Raw genomic sequence first — 25,679 nt, 5'->3', positions numbered from 1 at the left:
GTGCTTTATGATAAAGGACAGAGTCATGGTACAGCAAATAGTGCAACAAAGATGTGCTTTGAAGGTTATAACCCCTTGGGAATTGGGTAACGCAACAATAATTAAATTAACAATAACAATATAATACCGTAATAATAGTGATAAACAATCATACTTCAAATGTCAAGGAAAATCGTTCAGACATCTCCCATAGCAAGCGTTGAGACAATTTATTTTGCTTGGTGTCTTGTGGCACTCATCCACTTTAACCTAAATCTTCAACTACCAGGTATAAACGAGAATATGACGGCTAAGGACAGCCCCTTGACTAATGGATTCAGTGGTAATAAGAACTTGTTCTTCGATGAACAAAAAAAGGTAATGATAAAAAATAATAATGAATGACAAAACACAATGGCTTTAAATTTTCTTCATGGGTTAAATGTTCACAACATGGCAACTAAATCTACTTTTGCAACATTCACTCAAACCTTTATTTGCTTTCAGAAATAATTGCACCTTAGAACTAAGCAGAGTTGATTCTTGCTACCATACGGTACTACATTATAAAATTTATAAAACGAACCATTTGGTGGCTTTCAAAACCGCAACTAATTCGTTGCATTTCCTAGGAATGTTCAATTTTTTTTTTAAAGAAATGGGCGTCGTGCTCTAGCCAAATAGTAATTAATCTCAGTAGTGTATTTATTTATAGATTACAATCGATTGCTGCTTGTTTTCATTTTGTTGCAGCAGAAGCGCAGGCATTGTCGTTTGCTCCTTTTTTTTTATCCTAATAAGGACTTGTATAAAAAAAAAATGAGAAAAACGTATCTATTAAAAAGATTTGCTTTCTGTAAATTGTAGCTGATGAAAATATCTTTCAAACTTATTTTTGCAGCAACAGTGGCAACGGTTAATTACCATCATAGTTTTTCAGGCCTTTGTGAACAAGGTCTCCACCTAGCTCAAATGTGGCGCCAGTTACGCTGCGAACACTGCAATCCGCTTACGTGAATCATAACTACATCAACTGCTAGAAGGCACTTAGCAATATTTGTGGTATATTTATCTCAAAACTTATTCGCATCAAAACAAGTCTGTGCTCAGAACTGTTTACCTGTTGACAGAAATACTGAATAAACGCAGACAAGGCGAATCTCATCGGACAAAATTATCAAAATCAATATATCTTACTGACTAAATTTAGAGTAAAAGAACAAGAGGAAAAATATTTCTATATTCGTTTCCAAAATCCAGTCACAAAAAGATTGGATCTATTCGATGCAGTTGTCATTGTTATTCAATTACTTGAAATGGTTAATTTCATGGTCGTCTATATTTTACCTCAAACAAAACACAGCTGGAGTTAAAATAACAGGAGGTATGTCATGTATTAGTTTTTATTACGGTTTTTTAATAGTTTCATTGGTATTACAAAACATATTAATAGCAAGCCTTAATTTATCCAGAGCAATACGGATGTTATTTGAAACTTTAAATTTTGGAACAGGAACTTTTAGCTACAGGTGTTGTTGGCTGTTGCAGCCACACGAAAATGTTGCGGTTGTTTTAATGTGTTAAAAATTTCGACTTCTTCTTGCTGATGGTGCGGCAGCACTTCATGCAACAGCCCCAACTACTGCAACCAGTAGTAACATTAACAGGGAGAGGAAGGGGCAGTTTTACACCCGAACCCTGGATCATTTTAGGGGCCGGTAACTTTTCCAAGCCGCTCGAAAACGAAGAAACTGTCCGGTATTTTTTGGATATAGTGTTTTTTCTGGCCCTGGATGATTTTAGGGGCCGGTAAGATTTCCAAGCCGCTCGGGAACGAAGAAACTGCCCAGTATTTTTTGTATATAGTGCTTTTTCTGGCCCTGGATGACTTTAGGGGCCGGTAACATTTCCAAGCCGCTCGGAAACGAAAAAACTGCCTATAGGATTCTTTGGATATATTGCGTTTTTCTTAAAAGTATCTTTGTTTGTGGCTAGAAGATCTCATTTGCACTAAGCCCAAATTATCTTCTCAAGGGCCTTGGTTGCACCCAGTGCACTATTTAGCTCACCACAGGTAGATTGAAAAATAGTACAATGATGGTTGATGTGCTGTGCAGTTTGAGGTTCACCGCAGGTGCAGGCTGATAAGTCACACAAGTCCGAGTAAAACGTGTTGTGTTTGAACCATTCATATCAGCACTTAAGAGAGAAGTTACGAGACCAACCCAATTCACAGTCCTTCCCAATACCAACACTCCACCAGGAGCAGAACTATCTCGGAAGGAATGGATGAAGCTCAATCGCCTGCGAACTGGGGTGGGCCGTTTCAACAGCAACATGTTCCAATGAGGCCTCGCCTAGTCACCATTTGGTGTATGTGACTCAGATTCTCAGACTGCACACCACATTCTCTACCATTGTCCGTATATCGACCCCAGGACAAACATGTGGACCTCACAACGCTCGATGAACGCACAATCCATTGGCTGCTGTGCCTGGATGTAACAACCTCAAGCGCAAACAGAAGAATGTCAGCACTGAGACTATGTAAAGTCACAAAAAACCGTGATAGCTATGCTGTTAATTTAACATGTATCCGCTTTCAAACGGGACAAATGTGGATGTGGTAGATGAAACTAGGAGTACGACAAATGAACTGACTCAGGCTCTGAATGTTGAAAATTATAACCGAGTGTATAAAGACGTTTGAACATTAGACCCTATTGCACTGTAAATACACATATGAATCAAATTTTCAATGCAACAATTTACGTAACAGTAGTTGGCTTGAAACGACAGAGTCTCTCTACCCTTGGACTGGCAAGGAAAAAAACTCACATGAACAAAAATACCGTTACAAAGCAAAGCTACTTTTGTATAGGCTATAGCCTACTTGGCTTGAGTAAGCTATGTGTTGAAGCCTACAGTGACGAGCCAGCAACATACTGAACAAATCTTTCGAGAATGTTTAAAATAACTGAAATTTGAAAAAGTTGTTTATTTCGTCTAGGTTTAACAACAAAAATAGAACACTTGTTTATGACGGAGATAAACAAGCGAAGTTACGTCGATCACTCAAGCTTGCTTACCATAAGTCATTGGATTAGTTAATCCGTATTATTTCTAAAATTAGATTAACGTTTTTTCATTAATGAGCAATGTTAAGTCGGCTATGTTGAAACGTCAAACTGTTTTCTTGACCTTATATCGCCTTTTGGCGATAAGCTTGCTGTATTAAAGCCAAAAATTGAAGTTTAAATACGACATTTCTTATTTACGTTTACAAATCAAATAGCGTAGCCTACTTTTGGTGGTAGATGGTAACTTTCGTCGTCGTCGTCGTGTGAGCGTCTGGGGCCGAGGGTCTATCATTTCACCACCCCAGATTCACGATGTTCCCGGACTACAGTGGAAGGCTACTAGAGAGCAGCCAGTCTTTGGTTTCATCATCCATGACACGCAGACCTTCCACTCCGTTAGGTGGTTTGAAGGTGGAGCAGTCATTGATGATGTGGTCTGCGGTCTGCACCACATTCACAGGAGGAGGAAGAGGCCATTCCCCATTGGTGCATGGTTGAGCAGAAAAGCCCGACGCCCGTACGGAGACGGTTGAGGCGCACCCATGCCTGTCTTGGTAGTGTTAGACCGATGGGGCGTCTCAAAAACTTTGATCAAAGGAAAATCGTTAACACAAGTCTACATGCCATAATGATAAAAATCGCTATAAGCAAATTAAGGGTGAGAGAGCAGTTGCAACATTTTTTTTCAGGAGTACGACCCCCTCTCAGAGCATATCACTAATCTCAGGACAAAACCAATTGCACTCGAACTAACATTGTTGCCTTAAAAGTTATTAATGAGCAAAAGTCAATGTTGCCAATCTGTCTGCATGAGTTATATAAGGTATTTATGCATTGTCCTACATATGAAAACGTTATGATAGATGGCTGGTTGGATTCTCGGGGTGTGCCCTTGAGCAACGCACGTTAAAGACTGCTCTTCATTCAGTGGCATCCAATGGATGGAAAAATTCTCCGGCAATAACATTCAACAATCGGAAACTTCACCTTGTCAATCTCGGTGACCGGGCCTGCGTCAATGGTTCAAAGCCTCTACTTTATGCAAAACAGCCAGGACATAAGCTGTTAAAGAAGCTTTTCCTGTCCGAGAATAAAGATTCAATCAATCAACCAAATCATATTGCTGCAAAGTGCAAATAAAAAAATAAAAAATTGAATTAAACATCAAGACACGGCCTATATTTTGATTTGTCTTTCAGCCACTCCGTGGTGGCTAGCTCTGTGGTTTACCTGAGGCAATATTTGAAAATCTTTATTTGTCTTCAATGAGAATAACTTTTCATATTTGAGAGGAAGCTAAATTTAACTTTTCAGATTTTTACTTGGTAACAGACTTGGCACATCCACTAAGTGTTTTGTTTCGTTAACGTCCTTTATTTCAGGACAAATGTTGTAAACGTCATTTCTGACAGAGCAAATGGCACAGCGGACTTGACACGGCATATTTTTCACAAAGCAATGAAAATGTTATTTTGAAGTTTATTTGAAATTTATTTATACAGTACAGTAGCCTACATATTGTAAGACAGGGGTTCTTAAACTTTTTGGGCTGCTCACCCTGTGGCGTAACTTGTAAAACTTTGTGCGCTCTTTTCTCGTTTAAGTTATAAATCAAAGTCAAACTACATAAATTTTACATCTTTTGGGCTCTAAAACAAATAAAGTTTATTTTCTCTTTTCCACCATACATAAATCAAACAGTTCAGTAAATCCCAATGAATTTTCTCACATTAATGAGAAGGAGCTCTGGCTGCTTTTTCAAACTCTTCACGACCCCCAGGGGGGCGCGCTTTCCAGTTAACAACCACTGGTGTTAGAGCTAGTAGCCTACTTATGCTACACTGCACAAATAACTTTACAAGCAAAGGAAGGAACAATTTTAGGTTAGGAAATGTTTCAAAATACTAGGCTACTACAGTATGTTTCCAAGTGCAAGAAAATGTTTAATTTTTTAAGCCAAGAAACATGTGAGTTTCTTTGGCCGATCGGCAGTTCCATGATCTTTCTTTTCCTACTATGATTCAGTTTTAATACATTATCACAAAGTAAACCAGTTTGAGTCATGGCCTACATTTAACGAAGCGGCTTTCTCTACAACGTGAGAAAGCAGCCGACAAACAGTTTCTATTTTAATTATGTTTTTGTTTCTTGACTTTGCTCCAGTTAGTATCTTTAGGAATTTTTTTTTTTACATAGAAGCTCAAAGTTATTGATTGACTCTAACCCAGGGATCTCAAACTCAAATTATTTTGAGGACCAAATGAATGTCGCATGCGGCCAGCGGGCCGCACGTTTGAGACCCTTGCTTTAACTTTAATATTCAGAGATTTTACCAAGAACCATATCCGCAAGTTTACTAACAAAATTAGACCTTATTGAAAAAACTTGCTATTGTAAATGTAACTATGTGATACTAAAGTTTGGCTCGTCTTGTGTAACTTAAATTACCTTGTAACGTAAACAAAAAAAATTGCCGTTTCAAAAGAAAAAAGGTAAATTCATATCCGACAAAAGGGAGTGATAGTTTATTTATAAGATGCTTATTTGCCCAATTTGCTAAAACACGAGTATTGAAGTTATCAATCTACTAAAACAATGGAATTTATGATCAAATTAACTTTTAAACATCCAAGTTGTCCATATTGCATACATAACAAACAAGCAAGCCTATACTTTAAACTGTTTTTTTAAAGACATTCTCTGTTGTCATATAAACCTTGCATTTACCTAATAGACATTTCTGTGAATTGTGGCAAGACTTTTGCTTGGTACCAGTCGTCGAGGACTTGGGAACGTATTACGAGCATCATTGAACTCGTTACATTCTCACGCGATGGTGTTTAGCGAATGTAGTTACTTGCTAATCGGTTAGCATATTAGATCCCATCTGAAACATTTGAATATATATTTATAACTTTCAAGGTTGGCAGAATGGAATTTACAGAAAGATTATGGCGTCGCTGATCAAAGTTAATACGGGTTACGTTTCGTTCTGAAAAGAAGATGCTGCAAAAATGTGAAATTTTAGTTTTTGTACTGTAAACTTTTATATAGTTGGACAACTACGGCGAGAAGTTCATCGAGTGTTACAACGAAGGTAGTGGGATTGAACAAGCACTTTTGTTTCGACTATGTAACCTTGTGCTAAGCCAAGAAGTTGAAATCGCGGATTTCTTAAATAAAATTTCAATCAAATTTTATTCTATTTGAATAAGATAAAAGTACACCAATATAATTTATTCAAGGAACCAAACATGTTTGATTTTGTTTTCTGTGTCTATTCCATCATTCATTTGAGTCATTATTCATTGGTTCTTGTTTTACTTATCATTCTTCGTCCAGAGGCTAAAACGAAGGTTGCAAGACATCCGTTTTTAATTTAATACGATTAAAAGTTAGAAGATTAAGAGATTGTTTCTGTTTGTTTTTAAATATTTAGAATAGTTAAATATCTAAAAATTTAGAACCTCATTGCTGGTTTGTATTTTTACAGGAATTATAAAGCATTAATTTAAACGGCATAGTTGAATTTTCTTGGTTTTGGCTAGAGACCGCTACAAAGCCATGTATACTGCTCTAAAGGCGAGTATTGTAATAAACACAACTGCACGAATCATTTTATCCGTCAACTCTTTTCAACATGTATGCCATTTTCAAACGGCTTATAAAACGACTTAAATTTTAAAAAACTGCTTGGTTTATTTTCACTCAAACTCTTCTCTTTTATGTTCTCAAATCTTTTTCTTTAAAGCAGCGGTTCTAAATTTTTTGCCTTGTCGGCACCACCTGAAATTACCAACCAGTTCTCGCACCCCCTCCTAGGATTAGCTGAAAAGTAATAGTCCCCTACAGTTCAAAATTTTTGTTGAAACCTGGTAAAACAACTTTGCTTCTTACGTCATAGTATAACAAACCTTGATAATTCAGCATCCCGCACCGCCTAGGCACAGGTCTCGCACCCCATAGTGGTGCGTGCACCCCTCGTTAAGAGCCCCTGCTTTAAAGGATAGTGTATTGCATTCTAAGTCGTTTCTTTATTTTGATGTTCAGTTAAATGTTCATCTAGGGATATTGTGCTGGTAAAATCAATCAGCAGTTCTCTTTCGTGTGTTTATTTATTTGAGCATATAATATTATTGCCATTATGGAAAAAAATATATACCAAGATTGACAGATAGTAAGTTGGCGAATAACATAAGCTATACAAAACAAACTTATTTGGTTTGAACTACTAAACAAATGCACCGTATTAGGTTTGAAATGAATCGCAAGCGTGTGTACTGTGTACTTGTGTAGCCTAAGCAATTCACATCGCAAGCATTGTCTTTGATATGAATTTTGTTGCAAGACAAACGTTTTCAAGGAAGTCGTTACCACAACTATAAACGAAGAGCACGAACAGAAAATTGTGAGGGGAAACACGTAAAAAAATTATTATTGAAAGGGGCAAGATGCCATCACGAAGTGCTACAGTAAAAACAAACAATGGAACCGCAAAATGACTAGTCATGTCATTTCTTTTTAGAACTAAAAATTTTTCTGATGTCATAGCGATAGGTTATGCAAATTATTACCACTTGTCAAAATGAAACAGAAAGTCTTACAGCCTAAAAACTTTCCAAGTAGGTTTAAAACCTGCTGGTCTACCACTTACAGCAGCAATGGAATAAACTTCATCTTCTGCTTGCAAAGCCTTTTAAAAACCCCTCTTCAAAAAACGTAGGCTACTCATGGCAACAACTCATGGGCAACAACACAGAAACTGGTGTCTAATTTTTGTTTTGGTTTCTCGATTTCCACTTGGACTGAGTGTAAAATTGAAGTGATACATACACGTTGAGAGGGGAGTAAATAAAGGTTTTGCCATCAGAGTATTTTATTGAAATTAGATAACTATTCACACTCCTTAACCAATCAATGGATTTATAAACTAATGCAAACAGACTGTTTCTATCAACCTTTGTATTTGGTACATTACAATTCAGCTCTTCGGAGTTGACTATATTTGCTTTGTTTCTATTTTTATGTTTGATTATAGTATGGACCATCTTGGTCTCATGCAAATAAATAAATAAAATAATACAACCTAAGCAAAGATGGCTTCCAGTTTTCCTTTATTTGCAAAGTAGAATTTTTTTTCTTGTTTTCGATCAATTTTACCCAGGCATGCAGAGCAGCCAAGAATGAAACTCTGTAAGTCAACTGGTCGGGTTTTTCGTTTTATTTATAGATTGTCTGCAATTTTCTTTACAAATTGTTTAAAAAAAATCTTTCCACGGAAATTTACAACAGATTCTTTATGACTTGTATGATTTCAATTCAATTTTTTTTGTAATTTTAACCTACAACTAAAACACTAGAAAATTAATTCTGGTGAAAGCAGCAGTTCGGTGATCAAAGATACTTTACATTTTTTAGTTCACTCATATTTGAGGTCGGACTAATGTTATTTGATACGAGTTTACATTTTTCTTGTTGGCCATAGTCCACTTGTAGCATTTTAGTTGGATTTTTAAAAAGTTCCACCTAGATGTTTGCACGTGTTCTATTCAATGTTTGTGCTAAGAATTTATGCATTATGCCATGTATTCGACTTTGGTTGCTTTTGTAAGATGTTTCATTGTGTTCTGAGTTTTGTAGTTCATCATGCAGAATGAGAGCCGTCGCCAGACATGGGCTAGGCTAGGGAGTCGACTCCAAGTTTTATAAACCGTGTTCTAGCCTACAAAGTTTTACAAGTTCTACAAAGCTAAGACGTGTTGAGTTGACTTCAAGTTCGACAAGTTTATATTTTGTAAAGCCTATATCCAGAAATTGAAAAAGATAACTCATTTGGCAAGAGTGAAAGCCACGTGAAAAGAAACTTTCCCTCATGCAAGAAACGGGTTTGTGTTTTTGAATCAATCATTTCTTCGCTGATAGGAATTTTTTTTCAAAGTTTAAACAAGATATGAAGCTTGAACCAAAGTTTGAACTAAACTTGAAACTAGATATTTGACTGTACGCGAAAGGTAGGCTACTTTTGTTTTCTTCTTTTCTGACAATGTGAATAACATGGTTGGCTGATAGATTTTCGCTAACTGACTGGTTTCGTTTGACATCAGTGCTCAGTGCAAAATTAAATTTCAGGCCTATGTGTCACTGTGACAACGCCTTGATTCATTTTATTGATGTGTACAATTGGTTGCGTTTACAGGAAACATACCATGCATAAAATCTGTGCAATTTTCCCAGCAAAGCTGAATTTTACTTTTGAAGCGCGTTTTTAAAAATGTGAAGGCGGAAAGTACCTGCTGCATTTTCATAGCTTATTCTTTTAAGCAAAGTTAGTGAGTACCAGATGGGGTTTTTATTTAAAAATTATTGCTGAAGCGGTGTTTTTTCTTCAAGCGATACTTGATCTAGGAGGTTATATTAAGCGTTTATTTAGTGCTTGTTTCGTAAGGGATGCAATCATTAACGAACGATCCCGGGTGGTCAGCAACGTTGCAAAAAAAGTCACAAATTTAGACAAATTTCTACTGTACAACCATTTGGGAAAAGTGTGCTAAACATAAAGCAATAAAATTACTTCAGCTACAACAATTAGTCTACAAGCTTCATGTAAAATTTTCATTTGATACACTCACATTGATAAGCACAATTTTGTATAGTGAAAAATATAGCAAAATATAAGTAACGTTTATGTAGGCCTACAACTGTACCATGTCGATTAGGGCATGTTACAAATACATATTTATTGCAAATTACCTAGCCATTTAGTTGCTTAAGCCTATTTTGAATTTGAGTAATTCTTTTATGAAACTTCCCAAATCAACACGATGCAGTTCAGGATGCAGTTTCCCAAAAATCTAGAAAATATTTAACTTCATACATTTATACAACATACTGTACTATGTCGATTTGGGCAGCCATAAAATATCACATTACCTGTATCTCATCTTACTGATCAATATGTTCACGCAACTGCCCAGAGCCACATAATGTGGTTGCCTATTTTATTGAACATAGCCAATTTATGTGTTTATTTATTGTTGGTAGCCATCAACTTAATTGTAATAAGCTATTAATATTCGTAACCACATATATAAAACATTTTGCGAATTTTTATGCATACGTCCAAAGTAACAGGCTAACATTAAAAAAAGCTGTAAAACCTCTGGGCACGAAATTTAATTCACGTGCAGCTGAAAGATAGCTTTCTTTTTCAGGAAGATTGAAAACTTACATTCATTTATTTATGAAACATTAACGCTTATTTATTTAATCCATAATTACTATTGAACGACGTTTCACAAACAAAGTTGATATTAGCTCTGTTGATATTTTTGGTAACCTGCATGGTTGAGAAAAATACTTTTAAGATTTCGGTATTGCGTCTGTCCGGTAGTTAATCTAAAAGTAAACTTTCTACAAAACTCGTACCACTGCGTAAAGGACAGCGTCATCGTGAAGTGTGGAGTTTCTGTTAGCCAGGTCACAGTAACCAGTTTCACAATGGCCCTTTGTGCAGTTATAATTCATCTGTTCTTAATCTCAGCAAATAACAGTTTCGTACATAGATATTTGGGCCAATTCCGTAAAATCTCGCAGATTTGGTCAATTTTTGTTTTCGTTTCCCGAAGATATGTAGGTCTCTTGCAGCTATGAATACAATTAGAGCATGCTTTGAGTAAGAACATGCAAAATGTTCGTTTCTTTGATGACATCCTTGTTTCAAAATATTAGTCTTGCTATTTTTAATTCAATCACAGTGTAATAAAACCATTCCGGAAGACTTTGACAAATTGTGGCCAGTTTGTATATTTCTACAAGTGTTAGATTTTCCTTCTACGAAAACTCTTTTTGGTAGAAATTGTTTTGCGTGTTGCTGTCAATCAAATTTACGACCAGGGTATAGTGAATTTTAATTTTGAGGGCTGTGTGTAATTTTAAATGACAAAAATATTTAGAAAATGCAACTCAGTGTCCCGCCGTAACCTGTACCACCTAAGGCTCTTGAAATTTAGAGAAGTGAAATTGTTTGACGTTTAGCTTTCCAAAAAAGTAATAATGCACAAAATCATAAAACATCACACGCTTTAGCATAATTTAATAAACACCAACAGTGTGAAGAAAAATAAAGTTTGACGCTTCTCCTTTTGACATTGAAACAAATCTGCACCCTCACGTGATTTTGCTTGATTTCACATAGTTTTGGTATAGAGACATTTTTAGATTCTTGCTATCAAGCTACTTTTAGTTAAGAAATTAATACATTTAAAACACTGTGGGCACCACAGGCATGCTGTTACCTTTATACAAGCTCTACAGAAACTCCTGAAACTCAATGAACTAAGAAGATAAATAGAATAGACGTTTTTGTTTGTCCGTTTTAAACTGTGGTTTTATGACGTTGGTGCAAAGCTGTTCCAAGGAAATTGGTTTAGTTAATTATAAAAAATATTTTTAAACTTTAACAGCTTTTTCTGTCTATAAACTCTACACCACATTACCGCATCCAGAAATTGAATCAGAATTGGAAGTTATAGCAAGAATTCCTTCACTTCACAAACTCCAACAATTAATTCACAAATCTTCCAATAAAATCACCCAACAGAAGTTAATTATCATTTACTACTTTTTACAGAAATGAGTTCGACAAGAAATTAAAAAAAGCAAATAAAATGACCTCTTTTTTACTTTTGTATCTTATTTTACAAGGCTATTTTAATATTCTAAAGTGCGACTTTTACTGTTTCGAAATGAAGATCTGTGATGTGAGGACAGTACGACAAGTTAAGTGCAAGAATGCGTTTTGAAGAGGCTGTGTTATTTTATTGGCAATCAAAAGAGCAAAAATTTTAAATACGTTCCGTTACAGACCGATTTGTGCTTGTCTATCTAAACTATCGACACAGCACTACCTTGTGAAATCTTCACAGAATAAAATTCAAAATGCTGAAGCAAACTACAATAGCCTGTATGTGTTTAAACTATTACGTTTTTTTCATGAGCATGACTTGAGAAAGAATCTTTTCCACTTCCAAACCGCAAAACCAATTAAATTCCAATCTGCTGTTTTGTAAAAGCGGTTCAAGTTTTGTCAATTAGGCTAAAATTAATTCAATTCTTTTTTATTAAAGGTCTTTCAAAAAGCGAAAATGTATAGCGGAGCACGAAAGCTTTGTAAGCTATATTTATAAATAGAAATAATTGATCACTAAAGCGCGTTTTTGGCATCACTCAGATTATTTCGGGCCTTTTAGAGCTAATTTCTATCTGTGGAATGTTGAACAAAAGACTTACTTTCATATATCAAGGTTTCTTCATAAGTTTTCAAAATCAAAAATTTCATTAAAGTCGAATTACTTCTCAAAGACTTTAATGCGGTTGTCAAGAGTCGGAATTCGTCGATTTCTAAAGCCTACTGACAAAAAAAGCAAAGCTTGTGTGTAAAGAAAATGCAATCGTGGTCGAACGAGCTTATTGCTTACCAAACGAAGCCAGATATGTTGACGACAAATGCGTTCACCTTCATTTCTGTTAGTCAGGATAACTTTTCTTGTATTTTGGCAATGACTGGTTGAGCTAGAGCGTTGCATTGGTTGCTCTACCACTAATTGCTGTAAACTGTAAAATCTATAAACGACTGAAACCACAAAAATGTGTTGTTTTACGTATGCTCTGTATGAAGCTTGTGTTGTCAGCAAGCTTACACAACTTGATGCAATAACATTCAAGATACGCACAAACTATACTGTAGGTTTACTGTAATATTGAAAACAAAATTTTCCAAGAAGGATCAAATTTTGAAATATTTAGCAAATAACTTAACGTTTTGCAACCTGAAACAACACCAGGTTGAGATAGCGAAAGTTATAGTCGGACCCTATACAGTTGTTTCGTTTTGAACTTCAGTCAACGAGGTCTTAACTTAACCATGTCATTCACCCTGTACACGTACAGTATCATGTATAACCCAGTTGACAGATATGGAAGGTGTTTCCGAAACGTTAATGAAAGAAAAAAACCGTCAATCCGTTTGATCAAGCCAATCCCACAAACGTGGGATCCGTGAGAGATTGGAGTAGGAAGTAGATGTGGGGGTGATGGTTATTAAAAATGTGACGGTACTGTTTATGGATTTAAGAAAAATGCTGACCAAGAAAACTGCAATTAAATCCAAATAAAGAAACTTGCTGGAAACTTTTATAGCTGAAAGAAGCATGAGATGCAAAGAAAAGATGTGAGATGTAAACTGAGAAGGAACTTGCTGCAACCGGCTAAAACAGATCGTTAGTATCTGCATTGTAAAGTAATCAACAAGCATGCTGCTAAAAACGAAACTCAATCTATTGCAAACTAAAAAGAATGAAAGTAAATTAAAGAAACAAACGCGATTCAACATTAACAGATAGTAATTTTTCAACATTCTATTTCAAGATCGAAGATTTTCAAGATTTAGGATTTTTTCAAGTTTAACCCGCCGCCGCTATGGTCCAATCGTTTGGAGTGACAGAGTGGCAGATGAGACACTGTGGGTTCGATTCTGACGGATTTTTTTGAACTTGCTGCACGACACTGGGAGTCGGTTTCATAGCCGTGCGTGTTTGTACCTTTCGTCACAGCCACCGCAAAATATTCTACGAGGACGATTTCTCATGGTCATTAACATTTTCTTTTGCAAAACAAATTAATAAACTTCGTTTCTGCTAATCTAAAGCTGATTTGATTGCATAACTGACTGGGTTTATTACTCACAGCACGATTTTTGATTCTCTAAGAATATTTGATTTGACTTTCAACTGTTGATGAATTACAAACGGAGGTGAATCATTAGTAGTTAAAACTATTTGTTTGTGAGTTTGTGACGGTCTGTGGCATGCATCTGTTTACACCAGGTTTTCTTCCATTTGTGTTACACTGGCCACTGATGAACTATACAGAGAACATGGGTACTCGCATAAAACTCATAAAAGTAATTTCAGAAGCCATAATATATTACCATCTAAATTCTAAATAATTAGATAACGTTATCTTTCTTTTACTTGACTTAAATTTTCATTTTTTTTAATTTTCAATTAATCGCAGTAAATTATTTCAAATAAATTTAACTTTCTATCTATTTATGCAAACAGTCCAGCTTGTTTTATCGCAGGCTTACACGACAAACATATAAAAACTATTTAGGATTAGTTTGACACCGTGGTTGGCATTCACCCTTTTTCGGTTGTTAAAATTATTGAACAATTTCTTGTTAAAATATCTTCACTGCAATGTTGGAGATACAATTAACATGCATGTTTTACAGCAGTCTACTTCTAGCAACTGCAGGTACCTTTTAGTGATGAAGAGCATTAATATTGAAAGCACCTCATCAGCATTTTTGAAATATTTCACCCAGTAGCTGTTTACCAGGCGAGTTTTTCGTAAAAAAGTATTATGACTAATTTTCTCGATCACGGCATAGTACATTGCTGCAGGTTCATATCGCGTGACAATGCAACGTGTAAAGCCGATTAAAATGAAGTTTATAGGTCCTAAGGTTAGACAATGATGAAGCTGGGCGTATTATGGTTACTGAATATCTTGCTAAAGGCAGACACTTTGGCATGTAGCCACAAGAGGCTATGTATAGGACTGTAGTGCAGCGTCAAGGCAGTCTGGAAATTACTTTAATATTATAAATTAAAATTGTGATAGCACCAAACATTGTCTGCGTGAAATGACAAACGAGGTTGATCACCTTGCAAAAATTAAATTAATAGATTTGCTAAACCAGTCATGACTTATGAGTCAATTGTACACGTGATTAGCATTACACGTATCACGTGACTAAGACACCAACTTTTGGAGTTACATTAAAATTCTACATCACCAGTAAACAACTCAATAAGATCTCAAAAAGAAATACTGTATTCAATTTTCCTGTAAAGATGGCGGTTGTTCAATGTTTAGTCGTCTTAGCGTTTTATGGACAATTTGCAGTTACAACAAGTGCGGTTGCATACATCCAATAAAATCTATCGCAACAAATCTACGTCAGCAAAACATTAGTTTATAGACATTGACCCTAAAAGTACTATTGAGGTCATTTCGATCCTTGTTGTTTCGTAATATCCTGCTGGGCAGTAGCGTAGCCAGAAATTTTGAAAGGGGGGGGGGTTGACGACTCAGCGGCGGGGGGGCTGGGAGCCTCCCCCAAAAATTGAAAAATTGCTTTGAATTTGGTGCATTCTGAGAGCATTTTCAACAAAAATGTGGGTATGAATATTCCTGTAAAATGGTGCTGTCCGGTGGCATAGCAATAGGATAAGATCATGTTTTCTTCGTCATTTTTTGGAAATAAAGCTAAGTCTCTATGTTTTCTTGTTGCTAATTCCTGGCTGAGATGTTTGAATGTTTAGTATTGGCAAAACTCGCTCTTTAAATGCAGTTTTGTTTAAAATTAGGCATTTTTTTTAGACTGAAAGCATCATTCTCAAGCATAAAGAGACTGAAAGCATCATTCTCAATATCGTCACACGCGTGCCAAAGGGGGGTTTTAACCCCCCCCCCCCCCCCTTGGCTACGCCACTGCTGCTGGGGAAATGTAACTTGAGCAGATCTTTTAAACTGCGTAATTTTTCAATATGATTGATACTAGCCATTTATACTCGTAAAAACGTTGTATTTTAAAAATTGAAAACAATAGATTTTACGAAACTTATGACTGAGTGATTTATTTTACCATCATTCGTTATGAACAACACCTAGTAAGCTTAGTATATTCTGCCGCGTTGATGTGGCACCATATCAATTTTAGTGTTATTTTTGTGTAGTTTTCACATTCATGGTGTTGTACTGGCAAATGCTTCTGGAAATCATAAAAATGTATTAAAAGTACCGGATGGTGAAAATGCTTCTGGTAAAAGTACCAGAAGAATCGTTTTCATTTCTGCGTTTCAAATGTAAATAATAATTTACACTGATTTTGAAAAGGAAGTTATACTAAATTCTTGTTCTCTGCTACCGGCATGTAGCCTTACAATACAAGTAGCCTACAATGACAATTGTTTATATAAAACAATTGTAAAGTATGTGTTTTTTTGAAATCGAGAAAATCAATTAAAAATTTGGAGGATTGTTTTGTTTGTTTATTATAGTTTTATGCTTTAACTCACAAAATCTAATTACCGGCATCAGATAATAAAAAGCAATTACATTCGTAAATGTAGCGTTGAATTAGGCATTTCAATATATTCGAAAGTGTAATTGATAGTAATTTTTGGGCCCTTTTAAGGGCCTGTAGCTCTAAAGCGAATCGATATAAAGACTAAAGCAATACCTTTTCTTGATCAGAACAACGATGTAGGCTACTAATTCCCAGCGGCAGACCTTTTATACTTGACACTGTAATTGAACTAGGCTAGGTTCTCCAACGGCTCTGTTTTATAGAGAAAGAGAGAGAGTAAGAAAGAGAGGAAAAGAGAGTGAGAGGGAAGGAGAGGAAGAGAAAAAGAGAAAGAAACCTTTCATTTCGTCTCGTCGTCGTCGTCGTCGTGTGAGCGTCTGGGGCCGAGGGTCTATCCTTTTACCACCCCAGATTCACGATGTTCCCGGACTACACTGGAAGGCTACTAGAGAGCAGCGAGTCTTTGGTTTAAAACTAAAGCAAGAGACTGAAAGAAGATTCGGCTTCATTTCGTCTGTTGCGAGAATAATAGTATTTAAAATAGCTCCATAACAATCTCGATTCCACAACAGACAGGAAGCAGCGAAAGTATTGGTCACCGAGTCAACTGCTAATACCACTGAACAAGTGCATGCAAAATCAAGTTGTTTTTGTGAAGGCCAATTATATCAGCGACATGTATAGTAATAATCATATACTGTATATAAATTGTGATATTTTTGTAGACTTCTTAAAGTAGTCAATGCCTCTGAAGCTGGAAACAAAATATTATTCAAAGTAAAAAAGGACATCATGGTTTCTAGCTATCCTCCCATTATACGAATAACAAGGCTTTTTCGTACATCCAATCACACCAGTACATCACCACACAATAATTGGATATTTTTAAACCAAATACTATGACTCTGACAGCAAAATTTGTCCTTTTTACATTTATTCAATGTCTGTAGACGTTGTGAAATAAAACGTTGTTTAACTACAGTTTCGCATTACGCTGTTGTGACACGTCATGAACGAAAGCATTTATGATTTGAGACTTTTCGCAGCTACAGACATGTACGTTCTGCCGTTTTTCATTGATGTCAAAGTAATTTTTTATTACAATTTCACGTCACCAGCGGCAAAACTGGAAATTAACGTCACTCGATGAACTGTATTCATTCTATAGGGTATTATTATCAAATGCATTTTGCAATGCAGTAGCCTAGTTTCGTTCAATACGTTTCGATTAAAGTCGTGCATTCTATCGCTTTTTTCATCGGTATGCAATGAAAATAAACTGCACGTTTTTGCGTAAAATAAGGAATGAGATATTGATTTTTTTCTAAACTAAACATACATTTAAATTCCGAGTAACGCACATAATAATTCTCTAAATTTATGTCGTGCTCTATATAAGCTTATGGTATTTCAAACGTCTTCTTCCATAACCATCTTCAGAGTGAAATTCCCTTTGTGGCTTACTTAAGGTGTGGTGCGTTGCAGCGTGCCTCCAGATTAGCTATTTTTGTGTGTTGATTTAAGCCTTCTGTCTGCTAAGCTGTATTGGTATGTATGCTATAAACATTCACACTGTAATTTCATTGAGCTTCTCTGGATCCACTCTTGACCTTAATTATTTTGTTATTTTCTTGCTGCTTCTGTCATCACATGAAGGATGTTAGCTCATTTGGGACTTCATGTTCCTTACGTCGTGACGTAAATTGCTAACGAATTGTCTTTTCGTACCAAGGCCTTGGCACAGGAAAGAAAGATTGAGACCCGATAAAGCACATGCCAAATAAACCAAAACGCAGTGACGATCGGTGAGGGAAAGCAAGGAAAGCAGTACTTACTTGAGCGAAAACTATGCAAAATATAATGACTGAATTCTAGGTTTAACTTCTTATTATTTTTATCACGTCTATTTTAACTTGAAAATTACTGTATTCGTGACTAGAATTACTCGTAACGGTTGTGAGTAGTCTAAGTCCTCACCAAACCGCATGTCTTGCCTATAAATGCCAATTAACGCAAAGCTTCTGTCAGAAACAGCCATTGAAGCTCCAAGGAAGCAATTATCAAAATTGCTTTCCCAGTTTCAAAAATGTCAAAAAACGCCTTCGTTTTATCCAATCCTCACTCGTTTTGCAAAACGTCACCAGCTGCTCAGCCAATCAGATGTGTTATGGTTATGGTAAGGTAAAGTTGCTTACCCAGTGATGTCAATGCGTACATTCGCTAGAGCGGCTAGACTAACTCGTCAGAATGGTCTCTCGTCACGGTACACAGCACAGCATCATAATGCCACAAAGCTTGTTGCTGTTTTTTGATGTCTCCTCGCCATGTACTTTAGCCTACTAGCTTTCATAGTCATGCCTTTGCCCTTTTTACAACGTTGATATAACGTTACTTCGCCAATGAACGTTCAGGTGCGGATGCAATATTTAGTTCGTTAAGCTTCTATACGCAGGAGGCAAACTTATCCAGCTTTTAGTACAAATTGCTTGCGGTTGTAATGTTTAGGCCAAAGTGTTAGTTTTTGTAGTGTAGGCCTAACTGAATATCTGAGAATGAACATTCATGACGAATTAAACATTTAGACAACTATTATTCAATGTCTAACACAGGATTTTGGTCCTGCAACGTTAAAATTAAGATTGTTCATGACTTTTAAACATTAAATGGATGTATGATCACGACATAGGCGAAGCACAATTTGACAGATTTTTATTTTTGATTTGTTTTGGAAATGCTCTCAGAGCGCACCAAATTGGAAGCGTTTTTCAAAAATTTCTGGGGGAGGCACCCCAGACCCCCCGCTGGAAGTGTTGCCTTCGGCAACACGCCTTCGGGCTTAGCCCGACGGTTACGCCCTTCGTGCCTACCACCTTGCTGCAGCATATTTCCAAGTTGCTTTCACAACGGTTTAAGCCACCGAACGTCACTGCCAAAACGAAATGATCCGCACTAAAAAACTGTAGTACATAACCTGTTTCAAACACGAAACTGGTGAGAAGAAAGGTTTAGTAAAAGTGTTGACATTATATTTTTGTGTCTGTTCACGACATCAATGTTATTCAAACACCGTAGCCTACCTTACATAATTTTGTCCATGTCATCATGCCTTGACAAGATGAAAATATTGCGATAAACAGCTTATGTCACGAAGTTTGATAACATCAAAAATGGATACATTTGTGGAACCTTTGGAGTGCTGTAGAAAGACTGAATGAAACTATTGTCTGGAGCAGGTTGCATTATATGAGTAAACATGTTTTGAGAAAGAGATGGCCACCTGATAACACAAACATGTCATACACTCTGAAGGTGTCTGGTGAGCGGACGGCCAAAAAAAGATATCGCGGCTGTGTCTGCAAACGACACAGCAATTCGAGACCACTAATTTGGTCCCAAAGCCGACAGGATTGCAAGTCGAATGTTGGCACAGCAACCCTGAAAGGAATAAGTTTGTAAACAAAAAAGAAGACTTATACCTGTGTTTACGTTTGGAACAAACAAGAATCGAAAACAACCAAAATTAATTCTAAGGAAGGGAGTTTTTCCATACAATGTCAGATATATTTGTACAGCACGTAGAACCTAATACCTCAGGTTTTTCAAATCCATAAGTAAACATGTCTTGTCATGTGAAAGTTTCTTATCGCTCATATATCTTGGAAAAAATCATTAAATTTATGAGTTATCAGGTCTGGTAAATCTTTTGTTTTTTAAATGACACCCATTCTTCACTGAACAAATTTGGAACTGCTATGTTAGGCTCCTGATGGAAAAGTATTAAATTTAGAACGTTGTCAATATGAATACTATTGATATGAGTCACATTTAATTTCTCCTGTTTTCTTGCATACACACCACAACAAATGTGTGTGGGTAGTACTGGTAGGAGTACCAGGTCCCAGACTTTTCATGTGTATACTTAGTTAAATTGTGTATATATTTAACTTGATCTGACTCTGTTTGTACTACAGAGATAGACACGCCCCAATATTGTACCACAAAGTATAAATTTAATAGCAAAAGCGTCTCAAAAATGAAAGAACCGCGCTATTCGGCAATATGCCGGTTTGTTATTTCTAAAAGGTGTTATGCCTGAGTATGACGTAGCTCGTTTGAGAATGGCTTAGTTAGCACAAAACGTATATTTAGCAATAACCAAAACAAAATTCAATAAGAAGGTAAAGCTACAAATATGGTAAAGCTTGAGCTAATTTGTTAGCGAATGCAATGGCTGCAAATTCCTTTGAAATTGTAATTAACTTGTTCATGGTTATGTTTAAACTATTTCACCTGTGGGTCAGTTTGGGAAAATATGTTGGTTTTTATGAAAAGACTCATATAAACAAAAAAGAAACTTTTTGTACTCATCGCAGGAGAAAGTTCAAAGACTAATTTTTGATTGATAGTTTCTCAAAATTATACAATCTGCTGTTGAAAAAAAAAACACAAACATAAATACTGTACATTATGTAGACATTCATGTGACTACAGAAACACGGCAATATAAGAAATTGTGGTACAAAAATTTCATTACGACATCACCAGAAATAAAGTTAAAATGTAGACCAAGTTAGGTGTCATGTGGTATAGACAGTACTTCAAAGAAAAGCAGACCACTGTTTGATCACCTTTCTGCAAAAATGGTGTTTTATGCGTAACCGCAAATCCGTAACGTCACAGGCACAAGATAACATTGCGCAATGCGCTTGAAACTTGTTTGCGGACAATCAGAGGACGAATGTGAAAGGAGACGTTCTTAGACGGTCTTCCGCAGTGGTGAAGGGAGGATAAATATACAAAATGGGGTACCTTTTGCTGGTACCCGGACGTTTTGCCGAAAGACATTTTGCCGAATGGACATTTTGCCGAATGGACATTTGCGAAGCTGATTTTGCCGAAAGGACTAATTGCCGAAAGGACTAATTGCCGATTGGACAAATGAGTTTCGGCAAAATGTCCATTCGGCAAAATGTCCATTCGGCAAAATGTCTTTCGGCAAAATGTCCGCGCACGCCTTTTGCTTATCCTTTGCATTAACATTTGTCGAAAAATTAGCCTGTTGAGAAATATTTTCATGCTGTAAGTGTAAAAAATGATGATTAAATATTAACTTTAACAAACGAGCTTGAACTAGAATATAAGGTTCTCTCGCCAATTTTTGTTTGAATTAACAGTGCGAAGATTGAGTTTGTGTTGATAAGATGACCTTTCCATACCCGCTGATGCAGATGAACGAACTTTTTTCACAACTGTGATGTCATGCTGTTCGAATTCAAAAATTGTTCGAAACCCAAAAGTTTCACATGCATTAACTTTTCTTGCTCACGTTTAAGAAATATGCCAATTTCAACCCTTTCTATGAAAAACGAAAGGAAGTTGTCTGACCACGTGATCTAAATGGGACGTTTCGATACCCGAGAAAAAAGCAATCGCCTAGCAGACTGGCAAAGCCTCAGGCATTGCTGAAGAGAAAAGAAGTAAATTGAACTTGACTTGGCCTATATAAGTTGGAATTTCGTTTACTAGTGTCATATCAATTTGAAAGTGTTTCAGAAAAGTTACAGAGAAAGCTGAAGAGTTGCTTTATTGCTGATAAGAAAACTACTGCATCGGGTTGCTTTTAACTTCAAGAACGTTTATCGGAAACAAATTTATTTACAAGGATGAAGCTTTTTATCTTATCCATCGCCCTATGCTTTGTATTGGAAGCACAAGGTAACCTTTTTTTAAAAAATATTTTTTCTAACGGTTTTATTTTTTCACTCATAGCGGGTAGGCTAAGTGTAAAATTGTTTTAAAAAATTGATACTTTATAAGTTTTCAAATGTTTGAAACAGAATAATTTTTTTTGTTTCTAACTTTATCGTTACATTTAGGCTCTAAAATATTTCCCCAATAACAGTTGCACCACTAACTTTTTCAAAAACAAAGGAATTCTATTCACTTTAATCTTCTTTCTTCAGGAGCACCAACAACAATTTCTCGGGCACCTTGCTCCGATCGGTTTGTCCAAGTCCAAATAGATCTTCAGTTTAGTAGCAGAATCATTGAAGAACCGCGCTACATCCCTGAATGTGAATCAGATGGAGTTGCTTGGAAGGTAATTATAAAGTCTTGTGATGTCTGTTTTAAGCGTCAATTTAGCAGCCTGATTATTACAGTTACCAAAATGCATAAGTGAAAAGGGTATGTCTTTTAACTTGTTTGTTGTTAGATTTTCTATTGCTGACTGTACGGTAAAAAAAACAAAATACAGCTCTCATCTTCCATTAGCCAAGATATCAAAACAGTTTAAAATTGGATGACTAGCAGAAGCGTTTATCACCTAGGATTATTTTATTAGTTTTCACTGTCTCAAATCGAAATGATTTTCATTTTAGCGCGCTCAGTGCTCCCATGAAGGTGAAGGCTTTTGCTTCTGCGTTAACCCAGAAACTGGATCTCCATTGGAAGGCACAAGATCCTTTGAAGAAAGCAAAGAAACCATCAACTGTGATGGTAAGTGTAAAAACTAACCACAATTTCACTAAATACTTTAAAGAACAAAAATTCATTGTGCAATGTCTGTTTTGTTTTTGGTTATTGCCGTCGTGTAAAAGTAAAATTGTTTGTCATTACAGAACCTACTGAAGCCATTTCTCTTTGCCGACAAAACCAACAAAATTATCGCCAAATTCCTGGTGTGGCAGGAATCACAGCAGAATATTACCCAAGCTGTGCTGAAGACAACAATTTTATGGTGAGTAGCCTTTCCCAAAAAAATGTTATAAAACTATTTTGCCTAGCCAATTGAAAACTTTCAACATTAATTAATTCGATATAAAGTCTGGAATTGATGCTGACGAGTTAAATTCTTGTTTAGATGTTTTTATTTGTACTGATTTACTTTTTAAATTTCAGGCTTTGCAAAGAAACTCAATGAACTTCTTTTGCGTGAATACTTTGTCTGGTGAAATCATACCAGGAACTACTTTTTCCCAAGGAAGGCGTCAATTGCTTCTTCAAGAAAATGTCTGCCAATCATACTCAAATATTTGTAAGTTTGCTTTGATTTTACGTGATGCATTGAGCAACTGTTACACGTAAATCTCAACTTAACTTTGGTACTGCTGTTTTGCATTCATGAAATGCTGGCATTTGCACAACAATCTAACCTCTTAGTGTAATTTATTAAGAATCGATTTCGCTATAGTAATAGCATCTTCAGCTAGCATTAACTTTAATCGACTTTACGAAACATCTCAGGTCATATGGGGCTTTATGTATCCAAAATTAAAATTTTATTGTTTTCTCAGGGCAACGATACTTGGTTTGGCTTGACAGTTCAAGTGAAGCTTTGGAGGCAAGCAATGAAAATGGGGAACACACACATTGTAAGTAACAGACTCATTTCAAACACTATTTATCCACACTTTGACAATCTTTGCAAATTTTTAGTAATTTGAAAGTTGAGTGTAAAGTTTGCTAAAAGTTTTACTTGTTCGAGAAGAGAAGTTCAATAATGATAAACGTTTTGCAAGCTTTGAAATTTAATATTTTTGTATTTTTTTAGGGGCTTCGTTTTTGCAACAAAACGCAGACGAAATCTTAAGAAGTTTTTGGCGACTTGCTGATGGCGAGCCAACAGAAGTCACTGGTGAAGATTCATCTTTCGAAGAAACTCATATGAACGAAAATTCAAACGAAAACTTTATCCCGGAAGAAACAGAAAACTCTGAAACAGAAAGTCAAGAAGAAGAAGATGAAGAGTTTGAATGGGAGGAGCCAGAGACCATTGAAGAACCCACAACACCCATCGAAGAAGAGCCAACTGTAAACAATGGCGAAGAAGAATATTACAACTACCATCCTTATTCTGTTGATGAGGAAGGAGCTTTTGATCCGTATTTTGAAGAGAATGGTCATGAGGAAGAATCACACCAATTTCCAACCGAAGAAAGCTCTTACACTGAAGATGATCATAATGACAGCTGGAATGAACAGATTGAAAGCCAGTATAACCAAAGGATAGAAGAAGAACCAACACAACCAGCAATTGATATCGAAGCTCTTAATCGTGCATTATCTGAAACAAACTCTGAGCACTTTGACTGGGAAGAATTTTTACGTCTACTAAACGCTGAAGAACCAGAGCAACAAGAAGTACAAAGTGAAACACCAACAGAAAGAAATAATTCTGAATATCAACACATTGACGGAGAAAACAGATATTTGTCTGGGGACTGGTCGGAAAATAATGCTCAGCCTCGGCAGCGCAATTACGAGCGTTCAGAAACAGCTGCTTTTGAAGACAGTCGAGCAAATCTTAACGTAAAAAAATCTTCTAAATAATATTTTTTATTTAATTGCTTTAATTGCGTTGTGTTCGTTTCACTGTGAAGTGTTCATGTATCCACTTTTGTGCTATCAGTTATTTTTATTAATACACATTTTCAAGCCGAAATGTTTTAACATATCTTATCGAAATGACGCCTAGCTATTTGCTGAAAGGAATTGTTATTGTGATATGCTAGACAAAAAAACAAAAACAAAAAATGTTTAACTCTCACCAGCATCACATCAGAACAACGATTTTGTGGCATGGATGAAATTTTGTTTATTTTGTTGCTATTTATGAATAATAGAGCTGTATTGTATGTTTCTTTGCTTCAACGTTGACTTTCGTCGTCTTATAATGCGTTTAATGTCGCAGCATAATATATTAAACATTTCAAACAACGAAAGAACGGTGCATTTGCTACTAACAATCCACCCAGAAAAAATAGTCCACTCTGCATAAGATTTGTCTGCAGACGTTGCTCCAGTGTTAAAAGGATAGGTTTTACGAGCCGGGAGTGTTCTTCACCCAGGTGTTTGTACCAGCTTCAATCTTTCAGTAAGATCCTAATTGAATTAAAGCACAGTGGGCTGCACTTGAAGAACTCCAAGCTTAGTTTAACCAAAGTAAAGAATGATCTGATTGGAATAGGGAGAACATGTTAGCAAAGTGTTTGAAAAATTTTGATCAATGAAACGCGTTGAATGTACATTGAATTAAAACATGGAAGATCTAGCAAAAAGGCAAATAGCCGACATATTAATCACTCGTGAATGTGCTAAAAATTGTTTTTGCGACAAAACAAGTCTTACAAGTAAACAAGTTGGTTTAAATTCCGCGTTGAATTAAGTAAAGTTTGAATTTCGCGTTTATTCCATAACGGATTACCTCAACAGGTCACGAAAAAAATATCGTGATTTAATCTTTGCTTAATGTTGAGCTATAAATGCAAAAATCTTCTAAGAAAACTTCGGATACCGTTAAACCTGCTGAGATCCAGCATTGACCGATCAGCTACTGACCATTACCGAGGACAGATGTGAGCCTCAGGACGTTGTATCTCAGGAAATAAACAGCAAGCCAAGCGTCACATGATTATTATCAAACCGTCTGCAATCGCACAGCTAAGCAATTCTTAACTTGGAGA

The 25,679-nt window shown here is 36.1% G+C and overlaps 1 protein-coding gene across 1 annotated transcript; it reads left to right on the top strand.

Moving 5' to 3' along the window:
- The first annotated feature begins 1,343 nt into the window (after positions 1 to 1,343).
- LOC145765175 (uncharacterized) lies at positions 1,344 to 24,935 on the top strand. The gene is made up of 8 exons (XM_082576949.1): positions 1,344 to 1,363; positions 21,769 to 21,930; positions 22,179 to 22,315; positions 22,596 to 22,713; positions 22,836 to 22,954; positions 23,116 to 23,251; positions 23,511 to 23,588; positions 23,768 to 24,935. Exons 2-8 carry the CDS (start codon positions 21,879 to 21,881, stop codon positions 24,544 to 24,546), a joined length of 1,419 nt encoding a protein of 472 aa, XP_082433075.1. The 5' UTR covers positions 1,344 to 1,363; positions 21,769 to 21,878; the 3' UTR covers positions 24,547 to 24,935.
- Positions 24,936 to 25,679: the final 744 nt, after the last annotated feature.

The sequence above is a fragment of the Aplidium turbinatum genome, chromosome 2 (assembly GCF_918807975.1).
Source record: "Aplidium turbinatum chromosome 2, kaAplTurb1.1, whole genome shotgun sequence".
NCBI classification, from domain to species: Eukaryota; Metazoa; Chordata; class Ascidiacea; order Aplousobranchia; family Polyclinidae; genus Aplidium; species Aplidium turbinatum.
This window is presented reverse-complemented; position numbering and strand designations above follow the sequence as displayed.

What these genes read in the sequence shown, in the direction of transcription:
- LOC145765175 (XM_082576949.1), top strand. Translation starts at nt 21,879, where the DNA reads ATGAAGCTTTTTATCTTATCCATCGCCCTATGCTTTGTATTGGAAGCA. An exon ending in CTTTGTATTGGAAGCACAAG is followed by an intron (nt 21,931 to 22,178) that starts GTAACCTTTTTT and finishes TTCTTTCTTCAG; the next exon opens with GAGCACCAACAACAATTTCT. An exon ending in CCAATCATACTCAAATATTT is followed by an intron (nt 23,252 to 23,510) that starts GTAAGTTTGCTT and finishes TTGTTTTCTCAG; the next exon opens with GGCAACGATACTTGGTTTGG.